The sequence below is a fragment of the Pantherophis guttatus genome, chromosome 9 (genome assembly GCF_059756535.1).
Source record: "Pantherophis guttatus breed Tessera chromosome 9, ASM5975653v1, whole genome shotgun sequence".
NCBI lineage: Eukaryota > Metazoa > Chordata > Lepidosauria > Squamata > Colubridae > Pantherophis > Pantherophis guttatus.
Window position 1 is genome coordinate 30,917,952 of NC_142071.1, and position 18,784 is coordinate 30,936,735.

Sequence of the window (18,784 nt, forward strand, 5' to 3'; positions counted from 1 at the left end):
TTCTCTCCCTCCTGTTTGCATTTTTGTCCTGCGTGAAAAAAACATGATCTCTTTCCTTCAACCTGTTGCTAGCACCTTTGCCTTGCCCTGTGCTGTGGGTTGTTATTAACAGAGCACTCTGGTGCTGTCTCAGAGGTGAAATCCAGCAGGTTCTGACAGGTTCTGGAGAACCGGTAGCGGAAATTTTGAGTAGTTTGGAGAACTGGCAAATACCACCTCTCACTGGCTCCAGAGTGGGGTGGGAATGTAGATTTTGCAGTATCCTTCCCCAGGAGTGGGGTGGGAATAGAGATCTTGCAGTATCCTTCCCTTGCCATGCCCACCAAGCCACGCCCACAGAACTAGTAGTAAAAAAAAATGGATTTCACCACTGTGCTGTCTGCCTCTGATTTAACAGGAGGGGAAAAACCTCACCAACTCAGAGAGGAATTTAATCTGATCCCCTGCTAAAAAAAAAAACCCCTAACAATTAATTATGCTCTGTATGAAGCTGTTTGTCCTAAATCTCTGGTGAGGCTGCCTCATTGGTGGACTCTACTAGCTTCCAACACTATTTCTTTAAGAAAAAACACACACCCTTTATCACACCCTAACAGTTTACCCCAAGCTTAATGCTGCAAAATAGTTCTAAGTAGGCAGAAATAGAGAAATGGGGATCCAATTTACCGTAGTTAGAACATAGAATGGTTGTGAAATTTGGACCATAAGGAAGGCTGAGAAGGCTAAAGAATGGAGCCCTTTGAAGTCTGGTGCTGGAGAAGACTCCTGCGAGTCCCTTGGACTGCAAGGCGATCCAACCAGTCAGTCCTAGAGGAGATCAATCTTGACTGCTCTTTAGAAGGCCAGATCCTGAAGAGGAAACTCAAATCCTTTGGCCACCTAATGAGGAGGAAGGAAGGACTCACTGGAGAAGAGCCTAATGATGGGACTGATGGAGTGCAAAAGAAGAAGGGGACGGCAGAGAAGGAGGTGGCTGGATGGAGTCACTGAAGCAGTCAGCGGGAGCTTAAATGGACTCCAGAGGATGGTAGAAGACAGGAAAGCCTGGAGGAACGTTGTCCATGGGGTCGCAACTTCGCAACTAACAACAAAAGAACATAGAATGCAGTGTCTATGGAGATACTCAACCCTCCAAGTCATGGTTGTCCCAAAGGTGCTTTTTCCAAAAGGGAGTTGGACTTTCTTGTTGTTGTTGCTTTTCTTTGAAAACATTTCACTTCTCATCCAAGAAGCTTCTTCAGTTCTAAATAGAATGTGGTGGCCCCTTTGCTGAGATCTCTTGCACTGTTGGGTTTTGGAAGAGGGTTCTTTGGTGTATGATTAAAAAAAAAAGGATTTTTTATGACTCTCCCCGTTTGCTGCTGATGGGAACCCTCTCAGGTGGGCCTGTTGGCTCAGTCAAGGTGAGAGAGGAAATCTGGAAACCCTCCTTGGACTCAAGGAAACTGAAAGGAGAAATCAATAACGATGAGCTTGTAATTGAAATTCAGGGTCTAGCATGTTTTAGTGAGAATTATTTTACTGAGCTGCACCAAGGCATTGGGGGAAGGTTGTTCCTGGGCCAGCGCAGGAAAGTCTGTTTATTCAGTGTTGTGCTTCTTGACCATTAGAAACACGCCTTTATTGGTAGAACAATTAAGAATCAGTTTTCCCTGGAGGAAGATTGTGGCTGCAGGTTTGCGTTAATAATTCAAGGTAAAAGTGGTTTCCTTTCCAATCAGGTCTTTTTCCCTCTACAGAATTGGCTCTTTAGCTGATCGTTGCTGGAAAGAGGAGAGAGGAAGGGGCTGCAAATTAGTGTCTCACTGCACCTAGAAGATTATAGTTTTGCATGCATCACAAGAATACTTTAAAAGGAATGGTAATCAGGTGCGCTGAAGGTTGATTTCGTAAGAAGGTCAGCCAGAGCCTGGCTGTTTTCATTGCCCCATCCAGAGACGTTCCCATGCGATCACAGGATTTGTTATTCCTGTAGCTTGAATGTGAAGAGATATATATATATATGTATGTAGGTCTTTGGTTATTCGGGTTTTCTCTCGCATAAAATTGGATTTTACGCGGGAGAAAACCCGAATAACCAAAGACCTACATACAAACACCCGCAAAAACCTCAGAAAGCAAATATATTTTAATGTAATCAGTGGTGGGATTCAAATAATTTAACAACCAGTTCTCTGCCCTAATGACTGGCTGGGTGGGTGTGGCCATGGTGGGCGTGGCCAGGGGGTGTTACAGGCAGCACTCGGCCTTCCTGCAGCCTCCTGGGAGCAAAAAACGGGCCACCGTGGGGGGGGGGCTGCACCCCCGCGCCCAGAGGTAGATTCTACTTACCTTTTACTTCTGCTTCGCATGCACATATCGCCGATGACGACATCCGGGGCGGTGGGCAGGACCTCCCGCCGGTTTTACTACCGGTTCTTGCAAACCGGTCTGAACCGGGAGCAACCCACCACTGCCCGCGGCCCATCTTGGGCCTAGTAGGCCTCCCTTCACTTACCTGGGAGCCAAAACAGGGCATGTGGGGACTCTTGGAATGGGCAGGGTTGGGCAGGGCGGAGCCAGCCAGCAATTTAACAACTGGTTCGTGTGAACCGGCAGAAACCAGCTGAATCCCACCTCTGAATGTAATGCTGTATGTATGTATGTTTTTGATACTTACTCCTGGAGAAAAACAATGCCACAAAGAGTGGACGAGAAGCGATCTCTCTCTCTCTCTCTCTCTCTATCTATCTATCTATCTATCTATACACACACACACACACACACATACACACTCAAATGGCTATGGGCTCTTGGCTTTTACTTTTTAATTTGTTGCTATGAATTAGCTACTGTACGTCTTCACAGATCATTGGTTTTTAACGGATCCATCAATTACCCAACAATAGGAACCAAGAATAAACAGTAAGTGGGCTGAAAATTAGCAACAGCTCTTAAACAGTAGTTACTACTTTCAAAAGCGTCACACGGAATCACCATTTGCTCTTAGATGACTTAGCAGCGTATGTGATGAAGTGCTTAAACTGATCAGTCCAGAGGCACCAAAGAGGAACCGTAGTGGCACACAGAGCTTGGTTGTGTCATCTCCCTTCTTGTTGAATCCAACTTTCTGACTATGACACCTGCTGGATCTTTCTTCCCCCATCTCAGATACTGGATTTCAATTCTGAGAACTCTCAGGTACAACCGAAAAACAGCCAGGTGAGTGAAGGCAGCCAGTCTGGTTTAGTGGTTAAGGCAAGGAGTTGGAATGGAAAGGACTGTGAGTTCAAGTCCCGCCTTGGCCAAGAAAGCCAACTGGGTGACTTTAGGTCGGTCCCTCTCTCTCTCTCAGCCCAACTCACCTCAGGGGTTATTGCAGTGGGGAAAATATGAGAAAGAAGGAGAATTGGGTATGTTCACCAGTTTCGCTTATTTATAAATAATAATAATAAAGGCGGGTGTCAACTTGCAAAGCTTTCAAGTTGCCATGAGCAGGAGGGAGGGAGAACTGACGTGCATTCCATACATTCTTTCTGACCGCAATCAGAAGGAGGGTGTTAGGTTTCACAGCTAGCCAAAGTGGTTAATTGGAGAATGTGATTTATGACATGGCCAGGGGGGAGGGGAGAGACAGGGTCATAGGGGAATGTAAATCTACGTAGGATCAGTCCTGACTGCATCCAAGTATTGCCAGAATGTTGCTCCTAATAAATCATTATATTTCCTTTGAAGTTTGGATCATGGCTCATGAATTAATTAGGGCATCTTTCGGAAACTTGACAGCGGGATCTAAATAAATAAAAGATAATAAATTTAACAGATTAAAAGAGTTGGAAGGGATCTTATAAGTCATCTAGTCTAACCTTCCACCCAAGGAGGAGACCCTGTACCATTTCTGACAGATGGCAGTCCAGTCTCTTCTCAAAAGTTTCCGGTGATGATGCTCCCACAGCTTCTGAAGGCAAACTCAAATAAATGAGTTGCAGAGACTACAGCTCCCATAATTCTCAGCCAGCATGTCTTTGGCAGAATGTGAAAATGACACTTCTGCTACATACCTGTGCTGTGCGTGCTGGCTTTCCACATGCGCCTATAAAATGGCCATTTATCAGTTGGAAGCAGCTCTTATCTCAGCCCCCTTCACGCTTCCTGAGTCTCCGCGGTCTTGCCAGGCCCATTAAGGGTGACAGTGATGGTTTTCGTCTCCTCCTCCCTTCTTTGCAGGAGACTCACAAGCGAAGCCCTCGCCGATTAGCTATCCTTTCTTCTCCTCTTACATGGAGTGAGAAATGAGGGGATTTGGGTACATTCAGCAAGAACAGTGACGTATTCACACATCGCTTCTAGCAATGGTTTTGCTTAGATACGCAATTCGCTGGCTTTCGCAAAGTCACATCCTAACCATCACCAATTTCATGCACTGCCCATGTCAAAACCAACCCAACCCAACCCACATTGTAGCGTGTAGAACAAATTGGTGTCTGAGATGTATATACAGCTTGTGCGGTTGTCTGTGCGATGATACTGTGTCGGTATCATCTTTGTGATCCACAGAGCGATCCACGATTGTTGGTTTTCTTTGGGTAGAAAACGATTAAACATTCCTCCTCGCCTTTTTCCTTCCAAGGAGGGGAGAAGATTAGCTGGATTAGGGAAGTAGGGCAGTGTAGACCATTAAATATGTAAAACTCTTTCTGCAGGTTGGAGTAGGATGTGAGTGTGTTTGTGTGTGTAAATCCAGATGTTTATCCTTTTCTGTCTTTTTTTTTTTTTTAATTTGATTTATATGCCGCCCTTCTCCGGAGACTCAGGGCGGCTTACAGTGCGTTAAGCAATAGCCTTCATCCTTTTGTATATTTATACAAAGTCAGCTTATTGCCCCCACAATCTGGGTCCTCATTTTACCTACCTTAGAAAGGATGGAAGGCTGAATCAACCTTGAGCCTTGGAGAGATTCGAACCAGCAGTAAATTGCAGGCAGCTGTGTTAATAACAGGGTGCTTTAAACCACTGTAGTACCAAGGCTCTTCCTGGGCTCCTGTTCAGCACATCACTCCGTAGGGCCAGGATAAGGGAGGAAGATTTGAACTATACTTTATGATCTATACGGGCAAAACAAGGACAACTCCAGCGTACTCCCCCCCCACCCCTGAATTTGTCTAGACATACAGCTTGTACCGCAAAGAGGGTCAGCTAAGGTAGCTGCTGCCACAGAGAGCCATCTGGATTGACAAAGGCAAGTATTTGTCCCCCAAACAACGACAAGGGACAGTGGGAAATAGCCTCTGTCTCAGCTGGTCCATTGCATTCCTGAGCATGGAGGGGGCTGGCTGGCCAGCTCCATCCTCCAGCCCCAGACAGTGTTCCAGTGGCCGCACTGGTAAGACAGGACAGGCGAGCAGATGGCAAATGCCTGGTCTAATCATTGTCTGGAAGTGATCAAAGATAACAACCCCGCCCCCTTTCGCCTAGACTCATGCATACCCATGAACTGGCATGTTGTTTCTGAAGTTCTATCATTAATGGTTAATTATGGAATAATTGTATGAATTGTATGATTGTATGAAAATCTAGAGTATTAAGGAAACTCAATTCTCTAGATTTTCTTCCTGATTAGTTTATCATCCAACCATCTCTCTCTCTCCTCCCCTTCTTCTTCTTCTTCTTCTTCTTCTTCTTCTTCTTCTTCTTCTTCTTCTTCTTCTTCTTCTTCTTCTTCTTCTTCTTCTTCTCCTTCTCCTTCTCCTTCTCCTTCTCCTTCTCCTTCTCCTTCTTCTTCTTTGTCTTCTTCTTCCTCTTCCTCTTCCTCTTCTTCTTCCTCTTCCTCCTCCTCCTTTCTTCTTCTTCTTCTTCTTCTTCTTCTTCTTCTTCTTCTTCTTCTTCTTCTTCTTCTTCTTCTTCTTCTTCTTCTCCTTCTCCCTCCTTCTCCTTCTTCTTCTCCTTCTCCTTCTCCTTCTTCTTCTTTGTCTTCTTCTTCCTCTTCCTCTTCTTCTTCTTCTTCCTCTTCCTCCTCCTCCTTTCTTCTTCTTCTTCTTCTCCTTCTCCCTCCTTCTCCTTCTTCTTCTCCTTCTCCTTCTCCTTCTTCTTCTTTGTCTTCTTCTTCCTCTTCCTCTTCTTCTTCTTCTTCCTCTTCCTCCTCCTCCTTTCTTCTTCTTCTTCTTCTTCTTCTTCTTCTTCTTCTTCTTCTTCTTCTTCTTCTTCTTCTTCTTCTCCTTCTCCCTCCTTCTCCTTCTTCTTCTCCTTCTCCTTCTCCTTCTTCTTCTTTGTCTTCTTCTTCCTCTTCCTCTTCTTCTTCTTCTTCCTCTTCCTCCTCCTCCTTTCTTCTTCTTCTTCTTCTTCTTCTTCTTCTTCTTCTCCTTCTCCCTCCTTCTCCTTCTTCTTCTCCTTCTCCTTCTCCTTCTTCTTCTTTGTCTTCTTCTTCCTCTTCCTCTTCTTCTTCTTCTTCCTCTTCCTCCTCCTCCTTTCTTCTTCTTCTTCTTCTCCTTCTCCCTCCTTCTCCTTCTTCTTCTCCTTCTCCTTCTTCTTCTTTGTCTTCTTCTTCCTCTTCCTCTTCTTCTTCTTCTTCCTCTTCCTCCTCCTCCTTTCTTCTTCTTCTTCTTCTTCTTCTTCTTCTTCTTCTTCTTCTTCTTCTTCTTCTTCTTCTTCTTCTTCTCCTTCTCCCTCCTTCTCCTTCTTCTTCTCCTTCTCCTTCTCCTTCTTCTTCTTTGTCTTCTTCTTCCTCTTCCTCTTCTTCTTCTTCTTCCTCTTCCTCTTCCTCCTCCTCCTTTCTTCTTCTTCTTCTTCTTCTTCTTCTTCTTCTTCTTCTTCTTCTTCTTCTTCTTCTTCTTCTTCTTCTTCTTCTTCCTCCTCCTCCTCCTCCTCCTCCTCCTCCTCCTCCTCCTTTTCCTTCTTCTTCTTCTTCTTCCTCCTCCTCCTCCTCTTTTTCTTTCTTCTTCTTCCTCCTCCTCCTCCTCCTCCTTTTCTTCTTCCTCCTCCCTCCCTCCCTCCCCTCCTCCCTCGCCTTCCTTCCTTCCTTCCTTCCTTCCTTCCTTCCTTCTTTGCTATGAAAACAGTGCAGCTGCTTGATTGGAGAAAGGACTTCCTTGACTTGAGATTATTCAGTCTCAGTTCTCGCAGCAACTCCTAGAACAAATGAATGAAGCCTGGTTTGGAAGGAGCTTCTTAAGTTTTGGTTATTTGGTAGGAAGAGGAAGAGAAAGAATGAACTGGGTGAACCCAGAACTGCAGCAGAGCTATAGTGAAAACTCTGCCCTCGGTTTTAGCCTTGCCAAATAATGATAAAACGGTTATTAACAGGGCAGTCCTGGGCGTTTACCCAGAAGTGCTAAGTTCTTAAGGGCTCCCTTCCAAGTAAAGCTTTCAAGGGTTCGAATCTACTTGGAGCCAGCAAGCACATGCAATTCTATCAAGCATCCATAGATTCTGTAGTTCTTGTTAATAGGAATTAATATAAACCAATAATGTTTATTAATATAAAACAATGTTTATCTCCCAAGACTGTCCATCTGTCATGGTGCTGAAACCTTAGGCCTCTTGGCATGAGACCTTATGTGTGATTTTATGAGATCCCATCCATATTTTATGTCATTTGGTGGGAATAGTTGACTTTGAGTTGGGGGTCCAGCAGAACTCTGCAAGTCCCCCGTTGACGGAGCTCTGCTGTAGAACATGGAGAAGAGAGAAGATTATTCAGTCTCTAGCTGTACACTCTGTGCTGTGCGTAGCTTTATTATGCTCGAAATAGAGCAGTTATGTGTGGAGGGCTTTACTTTCCTAGAGGCTAGCAAAATGACACATTTTTATCCCTGACAATGGGGTGTGAAATCTCAGCGGTTGGAAAACGGACGAATTCTTGCTAATAGCATCTTTATTCCAAAACTTTAAACTTGCCACTCAACCACAATTTCTAGGTAGACCGCACAAGGGTGAATCCAAAAGCATACTTTTCTTTCTGTGTGCCTTTAAAGGCTGCGAGGTGTCCCAGATACCATTTGAAAGAAGAGCTTTTTGGGATGGGAGGCAGGGTGAACAAGCTTCTGTTTTCAATGAATCAGCGCAACCGTGTCTGTTTCCAGGAGAGTATGGCCTGCAGTGGAAACATCCCTGCCTTAAGTGACAAAATTCTGAAAAAAAGACACGGTTGCTTTAATGAGTTGGACGAGTTCTGGTTTTGGACTCTTGCACACTGTTCCCTATCAGTGCAGCTCTTCTATGTAAGGATGAGCGAGATAGCGTACCTTCATGTAACCGTCCAGTAGTGAGTTTCAAATCCCGGTGCTACTGGTTTGCTATTGGTAGCGTGCAGCATTTCTGCACATGCGTAGAGCGTTTTTAATGATGGATGGGCGGGTAAATGGAGCCTCCCACCGCCGCCGCTACCAGTTTGCCTGAACCGAGGCGAACCGGGAGCAACTCACCACTGTAACAGTCAAGTTAGGCAGGAATCACCTCGACTTTTCATCTTTCTATTTTGAAACCAACCAAGGAAGGAAATGAGTCAAAACTGCTTAAACAGGCCGGAATCGTGGTGGTTGAGGAAAGACTGAGATTCTAGAATTCAGAATTCCCTGCTAAAGCGAGGTTTAATCCAGCAATTGGGAATGGAACTGGCATTTCTACAATATCATTTGCTTCCTTGCTTATTTGTTTACGCATGCCTTGCTTTCGGTTGGATTTAGTTTGCAGGGTGTGTGTATGTGTGTCTGTTTAGTCGATGATTAAATTTGTCACAGATGATGGATCTCGTGATTAGATGCAAACAGACGCCCTGCACTTTCTTTAGAGAATAGACAAAATACTTAATTCTACAGGATGTCCTCTTGTTCAGCCTTCACTTGTCAAAGAGTAAAAGAACCAACAAGTAACAATAATATTGGACATCACGTTATTATCTAGCATGTCATTTACTGTACTTCAGCAGCATCCTTCTGCAAGATCACAGTTTCTAAATTTAAACCGTGTTGCGTTTGAAGGATATCAGTGTGATGAAAAGGGTCACGTAATCCCTTGAGCCGTGGGATTACTGGTTTTAGGCATACTTTAGTCATCTCCCTCGAATGGGATTACTTTAGACACAGAGCATGTGGGAATCCCCACCTCCACAAAGCAGCTCAGGGGCCCTTTATCAGGCGTGGGCAAGAGAGAGTGTTTTCACTGGGTCTTCTATGGAAGCGATATGTAGAGTCACAGGAAAGGGTTAGCAACTTTCCGTTGAAGCATTTCCTTTTGCAGTAGGATCACTTGTCACCGTCAGGCTGTGACGGTGTCGGGGCCTGAATTATTTTCCAAATAGTCGTGCACAATTGAGTGTCAGGAACTGTTCATTTACCTTGGTTTCTCTTTTTTAAAGAAAACCTTGATTACTCTTAATGATGAAACGCTTGTTGATACGAATCTAATTTCCTTGTTGCACTGGTTGCCCTCCAGCGTGGTGCGGTGGCCTAGAGGTGGAGCTCTCGCCTCACAATCTGGAGGCTCTGAGTTCGATCCTAGGTAGAGGCAGATATTTCTCTCTCTGGGCACAATGAGCGTATATCTGCTGAAATAACACTCCTCATTGGTGACAGGAAGGGCATCCAGCCAGTAAGTATTCAGCTCCATTCAGTTGCTCAGATTTCACCCCGCAAGGGATTACGGGGTCATTAAAGGAAGAGGATGAGAACTGGTTGCTCTCCAGCCAGGAGCCATTGCATTGTCCTCCATGTTGCCGTCTTGGGCCACAGAGGCCTCCTTTGGTTGCTAACTGTGGCTGATCTTACCGAAGGATGCCTTTGGCCTTTCCTTGGTGAAGAGCATATATCAAATCCAACACGGATGCTTTTTTGCAGCAGACCAATGCTGCTGTCAGCAGTGGCACCTCCCGTAGATCATTGTGGAATATGGACAATCACGATTACCTCGGAAGACAGTAAATTAGGAAACGCTAAAAGTTTTAACCTTGGCATTTTCTGTTTATTTTCGGAGGAACATCCACCAGCTCCAAGGCAAAAGTTTTTTTAAAAGTCTCTCCCCTTGGAGTGAGGTTGTTTGCTATCACTTTCCTAGTCAGTGCATGAGCCAAGTAAACCAAGATGCTGGAAAATGATCCCATCCATCTTTTAAGTTCCTGCATAGGGGAAAGCAGGCACTTGAAAACGATGGGTCTGTGGTCCAACCATCTCAAAAAGCAAGCAGCCAGTTTAGGGGTGAAATGCTACCGGTTCGCTCCGGTTCACCTGAACTGGTAGTTTAAAAAGCTACCGGTGTCAGCGTTCCAAATTATGTTCTCCTCCAGCGCTGACATGAATGAAAGAGGGAGAAGCTTTGCTTTAATGCTGAGATGAACTTTTACCTAGTTCCCTGCTCTTCAGTAGATAGCGTTACCTGGGTGACAGAGGGAGGAGGGAAATTCCTGTGAAAAGAAAGTGCTTGGGACGAAGAGATGGATCTGCACGATGGCCAATGAGACATTGGGGTTGAAGAACGGAAAGGGAGGGGTTTGGAAGGAGGTGCCAGTCTTGGCTGCACCCAGAGTTCAGGGATGTCATTCTCCTATTCTTAAATAAAAAAAAGATTCATTAGAGACCTTGCGTTTGAGAATGAAGTTTATTTAAGATAGCAACGAAACCTGACAACCCGTTCCTCTGAACCAATATTTCCGACAATCAGCTGCGCCGCACGGTTTAGCTTTGCTAGAAAGCAGGAAATCCTGCTTTCTAGCGAAGCTAAATCATGCGGCACAGCGGATTCCCATCCCTTGCTGTTCTACTTACCTCCCCAAGCCTCCTTTTGGCACGTACTGCGCATATGCGCGCTTGCACACTCGCTTGGCGCGCATCAGCAGCCAGTATATCAGTAGCAAACCAGTTCAGATTTCACCACTGAGCCAGTTCTGTAGGACTGGGCCACTAAAGGGTGGAACAGATTAAGCATTTGCAATAGTAAGAGACGGGGGAAAAAATTGCTTTTGACTATGCTGGACCAAGCAGTTCTTTTATTAAGGTGATTGTTTTCCATCCAACTAATGACTGCAATTTAGAAATCGCTCGCATTAAGGTCAGACTTTCTTGAAATCTTTCTTTGACCCGGACTTGTTAGGGCAGGAAGCTCCAGCAAATGTATCCACCGATGGGAGCCAGGATCCAATTACGTCCTCTCTAATGGCTCATTACTTTTCATAAAAGACCACAACGCTCTCCGATGCCAAGGTTTGGGAGAGATTGTGAATGCCGTTGTGGGTGCGGAGGCCATTAGAAAGGATCTCAGCCAGCTGCCCAGAGAGGCGGGCATGCTCCATGGAGGGAGGGCTTTGCAAGCACCACCTGAACATGGGACAAAGCTGAGACATGCCTTCCTCGTGCTTTTCATGACAACCTTACGCTCGAATTTGTATAGATGCCATGATGAAGATAGCCATTCGGTTGTGTCTGATTCTTGGCAACTCTATGGGCCAGGTCTCTCCACATCTTCCGATCTTGCACTACTTCTTTGAGTTGTTCTAAGCTCTGTCTGATGTCAGCTTTGATGGTGTCCAGGCACCGTGTTCTTTGGTGGCCTGGTTTCCTTTTACCGCTAACTCTTCCAAGGACACTTGCTTTCTCCGGTGAATTTTTGGCTTGATTTGATCCAAATAGATGCCTTAGGGTTATTTATTCTTCATCCAGCAAGAAGCAAAGAGAAGTCACTGTCTGGAAACTGCTCTTCGGGGAGATCCATACCTAAGAACATACCTAAGATCAAGGGACGCAGTGGCTCAGTAGCTAAGATGCTGAGCTTGTCAATCAAAAGTTCGGCAGTTCATCGGTTCGAATCCCTGGTGCCGCGTAACGGGATGAGCTTCTGTGACTTGTCCCAGCTTCTGCCAACCTAGCAGTTCGAAAGCAGGTAAAAAATGCAAGTAGAAAAATAGGGACCACCTTTGGTGGGAAGGGAACAGCGTTCCGTGCACCTTTGGCATTGAGTCATGCCGGCCACATGACCAGGGAGACATGTTTGGACAGCGCTGGCTCTTCGGCTTTGAAACGGAGATGAACACCACCCCCTAGAGTCGGGAACGACTTGCACATATGTACGAGGGAACTTTTACCTTACCTTATACCTAAGACCAGAGTAGGGGACTACAACCTGTGAACTTCAACACAAAAGACCCCTTTGGGATCTTACACTGTGTAGCCCAAAGGAGCTGGCCCTACACAGCATGCCTGAGAGGCGAATGGCCCCAAAGTTGCTCAGTCCAGACTATTTAGGTCTTTGCTGCACTAAATCTAATCAGCCTTTCAGTGGTATGATGATGATGTCCAGTCCTGTCATTCTGCCTGGGAGTGAATTATGCTAAAGGAGAATGGACGGGCAAAATTGGATTACCCAGAAATAAAACCGAGTAAAAGAGTAGCCGGCACATTATTGGGAGAGGGGAGGGAAGTCTCTCCCCTCCAGTGAAGCTGTGTGAGCGAAAAGAATTAGAAAGAAAAGAGTGTGGAAAACCTCTGAATTCTGATAGAGAAATCATCAAAATTGCTTTTCTTAACTTTCGTAACCAGATGTAGTCTAACTTTAAGTTGCAGGAGTGGTCAGTTCTATGCCAATAATCTTGTTAGAAATCCATACAGCATCTTCACTACCCAACAGTCTTTTTGCAGTATTATTAAGGTTTTCTTTTCTTTTTTCTTTTTTAAAAAAATAATTTTTATTGAGTATAAATATTAAAAAAAGACCTAGCATAACATATACACAACAAACATTTATACAACATATACACAAAAAGATTATGATTTCTTCTTAAGCATTTTTTCAAAGTGACATTCCACAGTTCTACTTATAATATATTCCTTCACCTCTCCTTAATCTAATAATGTTTTTTATATATATATATTTAAATCGGTAATATTTCCCCCTATATTGTTTTTGTTTATTTCTCATTTTTAACCAATTATACCAATTATTCCATATTTTATAATAATCTGATTCTTCTCTTTCTTGTTTTTCTTTGGTTAACCTATCCATTTCAGCATGGAATGAAAACCTTCAGCAAGGTTTTCTTTTATTATTTAAAATACAAAGAAGAGAAGGAAAAAGGGAAGGAAAGGGAGCAGGGAAAAGGGGGCGTGAGATACAAGGGGAAAGTGGAAAAGAAGGAAAAGGAGGCATTGACTCCCAATTCTTCTTAGCACAGTACAAGATAAACACACTCCAACTTCAACTTTTTGATTTTACACATTAATATATAACGAGCCATTCTTATAACACCAAATCTTTCTAATCAACAAAACCAACGTCAAAGTTTCATTTTTTTTCACCCTTCACAAGCACAAATTCCAGAAGTGATATCCAAATGAAAACGTATTTTCCTCCTTGAATAAAACAATCAATTTAACCATTCCTGCTTTATCTTCCTTAGTATGGAAAGAATGTGTACACTAACAGTCTTAACCCAGGATCCAATCTGGGTCGGTCACCAGGACCAGAGGTTTGAGTTTATTTTATGAGTTTATGGGTGCATGCTGGAGCCCCTCCTCAGGGAACTTCTCTCTACTGGAACGGGTGCTTGAGGCCAGTGGTTCTCAACCTATGCTCTGCAAACCTCTGGTGGTGGGGGCATTATATCCTCACAGAGGGTTATGATTTATGTTATGATTTAAATCTTGAGTTAAGGCTTGGGGTCTGTGCTCACAAAAGGTATCTAAAAGGGGTTCCATGGTGAAGAAAACATTGAGAATCAGTGCTTTAGGCCAGGGGTCTCCAACCTTGGCAACTTTTAAGACTTGTGGACTTCAACTCCCAGAATTCCTCAGCCAGCTTTGCTGGTTCTTTAGATCAGGGGTCTCCAACCTTGGCAACTTTAAGTCTTGTGGACTTCAACTCCCAGAATTCCTCAGCCAGCTGGGAGTTGAAGTCTACAAGTCTTAAAGTTGCCGAGGTTGGAGACCCTTGCTTTAGGCTATTCAGGGGTGGGTTCCACTTACCTTTACTACCGGTTCGCAACGGGAGCGTGCACGTGCTACTGCTTCACTACTGCACATGTGCAGATCACCCATGATGATGTCGTGGCAGGTGGGCGGAGCCTCCCACTGGTTTTACTACCAGTTCTATAGAACCGGACCGAACCGGAAGCAACCCACCACTGAATGTCAGCGTTCTAGAAAAACACCAACTCCAAGTAAAGACGCGGAAGCTTCCGGCCTAATATGGCTTCCAAGGCTGACACTGAGGCTATTCTGTGCATAGTATTTATGTGGTGCTTGGTTGGGTGTGGCTTCTTATTGATTGATTGGGGTGTTGATGGCCCCAGTTGTTAAATTGTTGGTTATTGTTTCCTTGTGCTGCCACCTCCTAAGTACTGGATAAGCTGGTGGTAAATCATCACTCCTGTTGACTGTAGTCTTAACCCAGCTCAGAGTCTTAGACCTAACAGCGTTCTCCGGACTTTCGGGTTTGCAATTAATATTAGATGACATCCTTCCTTGTTTGGTGAGCAAGAATACCGTAACCTCATGGTGCTTCTTTCTTTCTTTCTATCTTTCAGTCTCTCTTCAGGTGAACATAGTTCCAAATAAGGTGGAGGTTCCTGTTGGAGAATCCAAATTTTTCTTATGTCAAGGTGAGTAGCTGCACAATCAGGTGTTGCATCCAGTCTTACATGGGAGTAAACCCACTGAATGGAGCTATACCTTCTCCTCATGCAGTAGCCGAGTTAACTGACAGATAAAAGAGGGTTGAGTCCAGGGCAGAAATAATAACAGAAATAACAGAATAACAGAGTTGGGAGGGACCCTGGAGGTCTTCAGTCCAATCTCTTGCTCAGGCAGGAAACCACATAACCTGTAGCTGCTCAGAGTCATTCACGATGGGATGGATGGCCAATAAATTCACTAAATTAAATTAATTAAACCTAAGAGGTAAACATCTCAGATAAGATCCTTCCTGGTTCTCATGAAGATAAAGAGAAGTGGAAGGAAGACCAAAATCTACTGGAGATAGGTGGCCAATAAATTTTGAATGCAGAAATGGGAGGGGGGGATAAAAGGGAAAAAGTGAGATTATTATAAAAATGCACACAAAGGATGAAATAGCTATAAATATTAAACCAAATAAGAAATTGAAATGAGAATAGAGATAAATAGAAAATCGGGGCTGCTCAAATACCATTCTAGATTGAACTGAAAAGGGAAACAACAAGAGAGAGGGGAAGGAGTAGAGAGAGAGGAAGGGAGAAGAGAGGAGGGGAGAGGGAGAGAAAGAAAAAAGAAAGGGAAAAGGAGAGGAAGAAAAGGGAGGGGAAAGAGGAGTAGGAGGGAAGGTTAGAAGGGGGGAAGAAGAGAGGAGTGGGGGAAGGGAAGGGGAAGTAGGAAAGAGAAGGAGAGGAAGAATGAAGAAAGTAGGAGGAGATAGAGGAAGGAAGAGAAGGGGAGGAGAAGAAGAAAGGTTGTGGTAAAATAAAGAAGGGTAAATGGTAAAAGAGCAGCCCCGAATAATTAAAAATGAAAGTTAAATGATAAGATGAATGAAAAATGGTGGATAAATAACTTGTACATGTAAATATGTTTATGAGAAATAAAAATAAAAACTTCTTTTGGAAAAAAAAATAAATTTTGAATGCTGAATAAATAATTGCGTACCCAGACTTGCAAGAATCCGTTTCTAGATCTTTGCAACAAAATTCGTATTGGCCTACGTGACTTTGCTTCATGATTTTGAAAAGCTGCCAGTGCCACGTGCCCAGCAGACACCCTGACCAGCTTCTGCTTGGATTTCTTTCTTGGTTTCAGTGACCGGTGATGCCAAATCCAAAGAAATCTTCTGGTTTGCCCCCAATGGTGATAAGCTGACAACAAACCAGCAGCACATTTCCGTGGTACGGTCAGATGATTCTTCCACTCTCACCATCTACAACGCTAACATCGATGACGCCGGCATCTATAAGTGCATGGTCTCCAGTGAGGAAGGGGAGGAAGAGGCCACCCTCAACGTGAAGATCTTCCGTAAGTGGCCGGGCTGGAGAAGGAAGAGTAGGGCGGGAAATGAGAGAACTCCTACTTTCCCCTCTGTAAAAATTCCTTCCCCCGTAGAATAGAGGTCTCCAAACCTGGCCACTTTAAGACTTGTGGACTTCAACGCTCAGAATTCCCCAGCCAGGCTGGCTGGGGAATTCTGGGAGTTGAATTCCACAAGTCTTAAAGTGACGAAAGTTGGAGCCGTCTGTGCTGACCTAGGCTCACTTAGTCATTACAAGACACAATTAGTCCCAAACAAACCTATTTTATTCTAACAGCTGAGAATGACTTCGTTCCCAGCTTAGTCCAAATTAATTGCCAAACAAGTCCTTCAGAAGAAGTCCTTCGGGCTTATCACAAACCTCTATCTTCTTTGGCACCCTGCCAAAGGCCTTTCTTGGCAAAGCCCCACGAAGTTCAGAAACAAGAGACACCAACTGAAAACAGATTTAGCAACGTTGCTTTCCTGCAAAGGGCCCACGTGCCTTTGCTCCTCTTTTAAGCCTTATGGGAGGGGCCAATCATCTCCTGGCCTTACTCCCGAGTCGTCCCTTTTGTTTTAGCTGCTCTTGCCTTCTGGCAGCTCTGCGCATGCGTGCACTAGGAACAGGATCCTCCTGTTCCTCTGCTGTCTGACCCTGGAGGCTCCAGAGTCCATGCATCACTCCCAGATGACCCTGGCCCCATCTCTGCCTCCAATGCAGAGCCCTCGTCCGGTCCTCCCCCAGACTCCAGGACTGGCTCATTGTCCTCCCCAGTCTCCCCAGTCTCCTCACTGTCTGACTCCGTTCCCAGCTCTGCAGGCTGCTGGTGGACCACAACAACATCTTCCATAGAATGACCTAAGAAGAGATGCAACTTTTGTCATGGGTCTGTCAGTTCTTTCCCTCTCCCAGCAAAGCCCTTTCCGAAATTGGTATCTGATTGAGATAAGGAGACCCAACCTTCACTCCTGAGAGGTGCATTTTCAATTAATCCATGTTTTTATTAAGGTGAATGAGTTTTGCGTACTTCTTGTAGCTTCATGTCAGTATTTGACGGAGCAGAACTTCCAGGAAAAGGAGAAGTGAAAAGCTCTCGTGCATCCATTAGTAGCCTAGTGGTTAGCTACTTGCTCCAAGAGCTGATTTGCAAGGTCCCTGGCCTCTTCTTCAGCTGAAAAGAAGACACCTTCTCCTCATCCGCTTAGCATTTCTGCTGTGTGAACTCTGACCGGCTCAGGATTTACTCTTCCCTTTCCCTACATCTACTTTCCAGAGAAGATGACCTTTCAACATGCCCCCAGCCCACAGGAGTTCAAAGAAGGAGAAGATGCAGTTATTACCTGTGATATTGTCTCCTCGCTGCCTCCCACAATTATGTGGAAGCACATGGGCAGAGATGTGGTCCTGAAGAAAGATGGTAAGTTGTGCATCTTTGCGTGTGTGTGTGTGTGTGTGTGTGTGTGTGTGTGTGTATGCATGTATGTGTATGTTTGAAGGTATGCAGGAAGTCCTCCACATGACTTTAATGTTTCACCTTACTTCTGGAGAGCAAAGCATCAGAATGAGTGAATCCTGGACCGCTGGACTGAAGCTGCCAGATGTTGCTACTGATAAGTCAAACTTAAACATCTGGGATGCAAACTGTACGCTCAGTTCAGTAACTATGGTTGGGTTTGATCGGTCTTGGCTCTTTCCAAGAAGCTCTTTCCATTTGTAATGAAAGGAGTATGCATGACACATGACGAAGTTTGCCCAAGATGGAGAGCTAGGAGCTCCTGAGGGCCAAACTTATATCTACTAACTTGTCTCTTCCATTCTTTCCAGTGAGGTTTGTGGTGTTGAGCAATAACTACCTCCAGATCAGAGGGATAAAGAAAAGCGATGAGGGCATGTATCGCTGTGAGGGGAGGATCTTGGCCCGGGGAGAAGTGGACTTCAGGGATATCCGGATCATCGTGAATGGTGAGCATCTTGCGTTTAGAAGGCACGTGAGCTTTGGGTGCTGCACCTGGTATCGTCCATCCCTTTCAGGTCTCCAGGGTCTTGTGTCCTCCAGAAAGCTGAGGCCACCACTCCCACAGTTCCAGGCCAACCCATCTCTGTTCACCTGTGATGATCCATCTGGAGAACATCCATTTGGGAAGGAAGGAGGATTCCTAGTTGACAAGTGGTTTCTTTCTATTCACTGATTAGAATTTGAATGCAGAGCTTATTCGGCGGCCTCGAAATGAAAGAATAGAAAGAGAGGCCATTTATTTTTATTTTAACCCTTCTGAGTTATGGAACCACCGACAATGCTACTACCCTTCAAAAAGACCTTGACTATGTGTCGGATTGGTCAAACAAGTGGCAACTCCAAATCTCAACCAACAAATGTTCTGTCTTGTACATTGGCAAAAAAAATAAAAAAAAAATCAGAACATAAAATACAAGCTAGATGGACATGACTTTGTAGATGACCCTCACTGTCAAGGACCTTGGAGAATGCATCTCTAATGATCTAAGTGCCAGAGCCCACTGTAACAACATCGCCAAAAAGGCATTAAGTAAAAGGTAATCCTAATCTTGCGTAGCTTCTTCTCCGGTAATATTGTACTACTAACTAGAGCATACAAAACATTTGCTAGACCAATTCTCGAATACAGCTCATCTGTCTGGAACCCGCACTGCATATCAGACATTAATACAATTGACAGAGTCCAGAGATATTTCACGAGAAGAGTCCTCCACTCCTCCGCTCGCAACAGAATAACTTATGCCACCAGATTTGAAATTCTGGGCTTAGACAACTTAGAACTATGCCGCCTTTAGTCTGACCTAAGTGTAGTACATGAAATCATCTGCTACAAT

General features: G+C 44.6%; 1 protein-coding gene across 6 annotated transcripts in view; it reads left to right on the forward strand.

The window, feature by feature from the left end:
• NCAM1 (neural cell adhesion molecule 1) overlaps positions 1-18,784 on the forward strand; it is a 192,155-nt gene that overhangs the window by 109,079 nt on the left and 64,292 nt on the right. For all 6 annotated transcript variants that reach the window (XM_034425251.3, XM_034425254.3, XM_034425255.3 and 3 more), the window contains exons 2-5: positions 14,483-14,557; positions 15,726-15,938; positions 17,208-17,351; positions 17,759-17,896. In XM_034425251.3, coding sequence (XP_034281142.2) covers positions 14,483-14,557; positions 15,726-15,938; positions 17,208-17,351; positions 17,759-17,896 — 570 coding nt within the window. The remainder of the gene's footprint in view (positions 1-14,482; positions 14,558-15,725; positions 15,939-17,207; positions 17,352-17,758; positions 17,897-18,784) is intronic.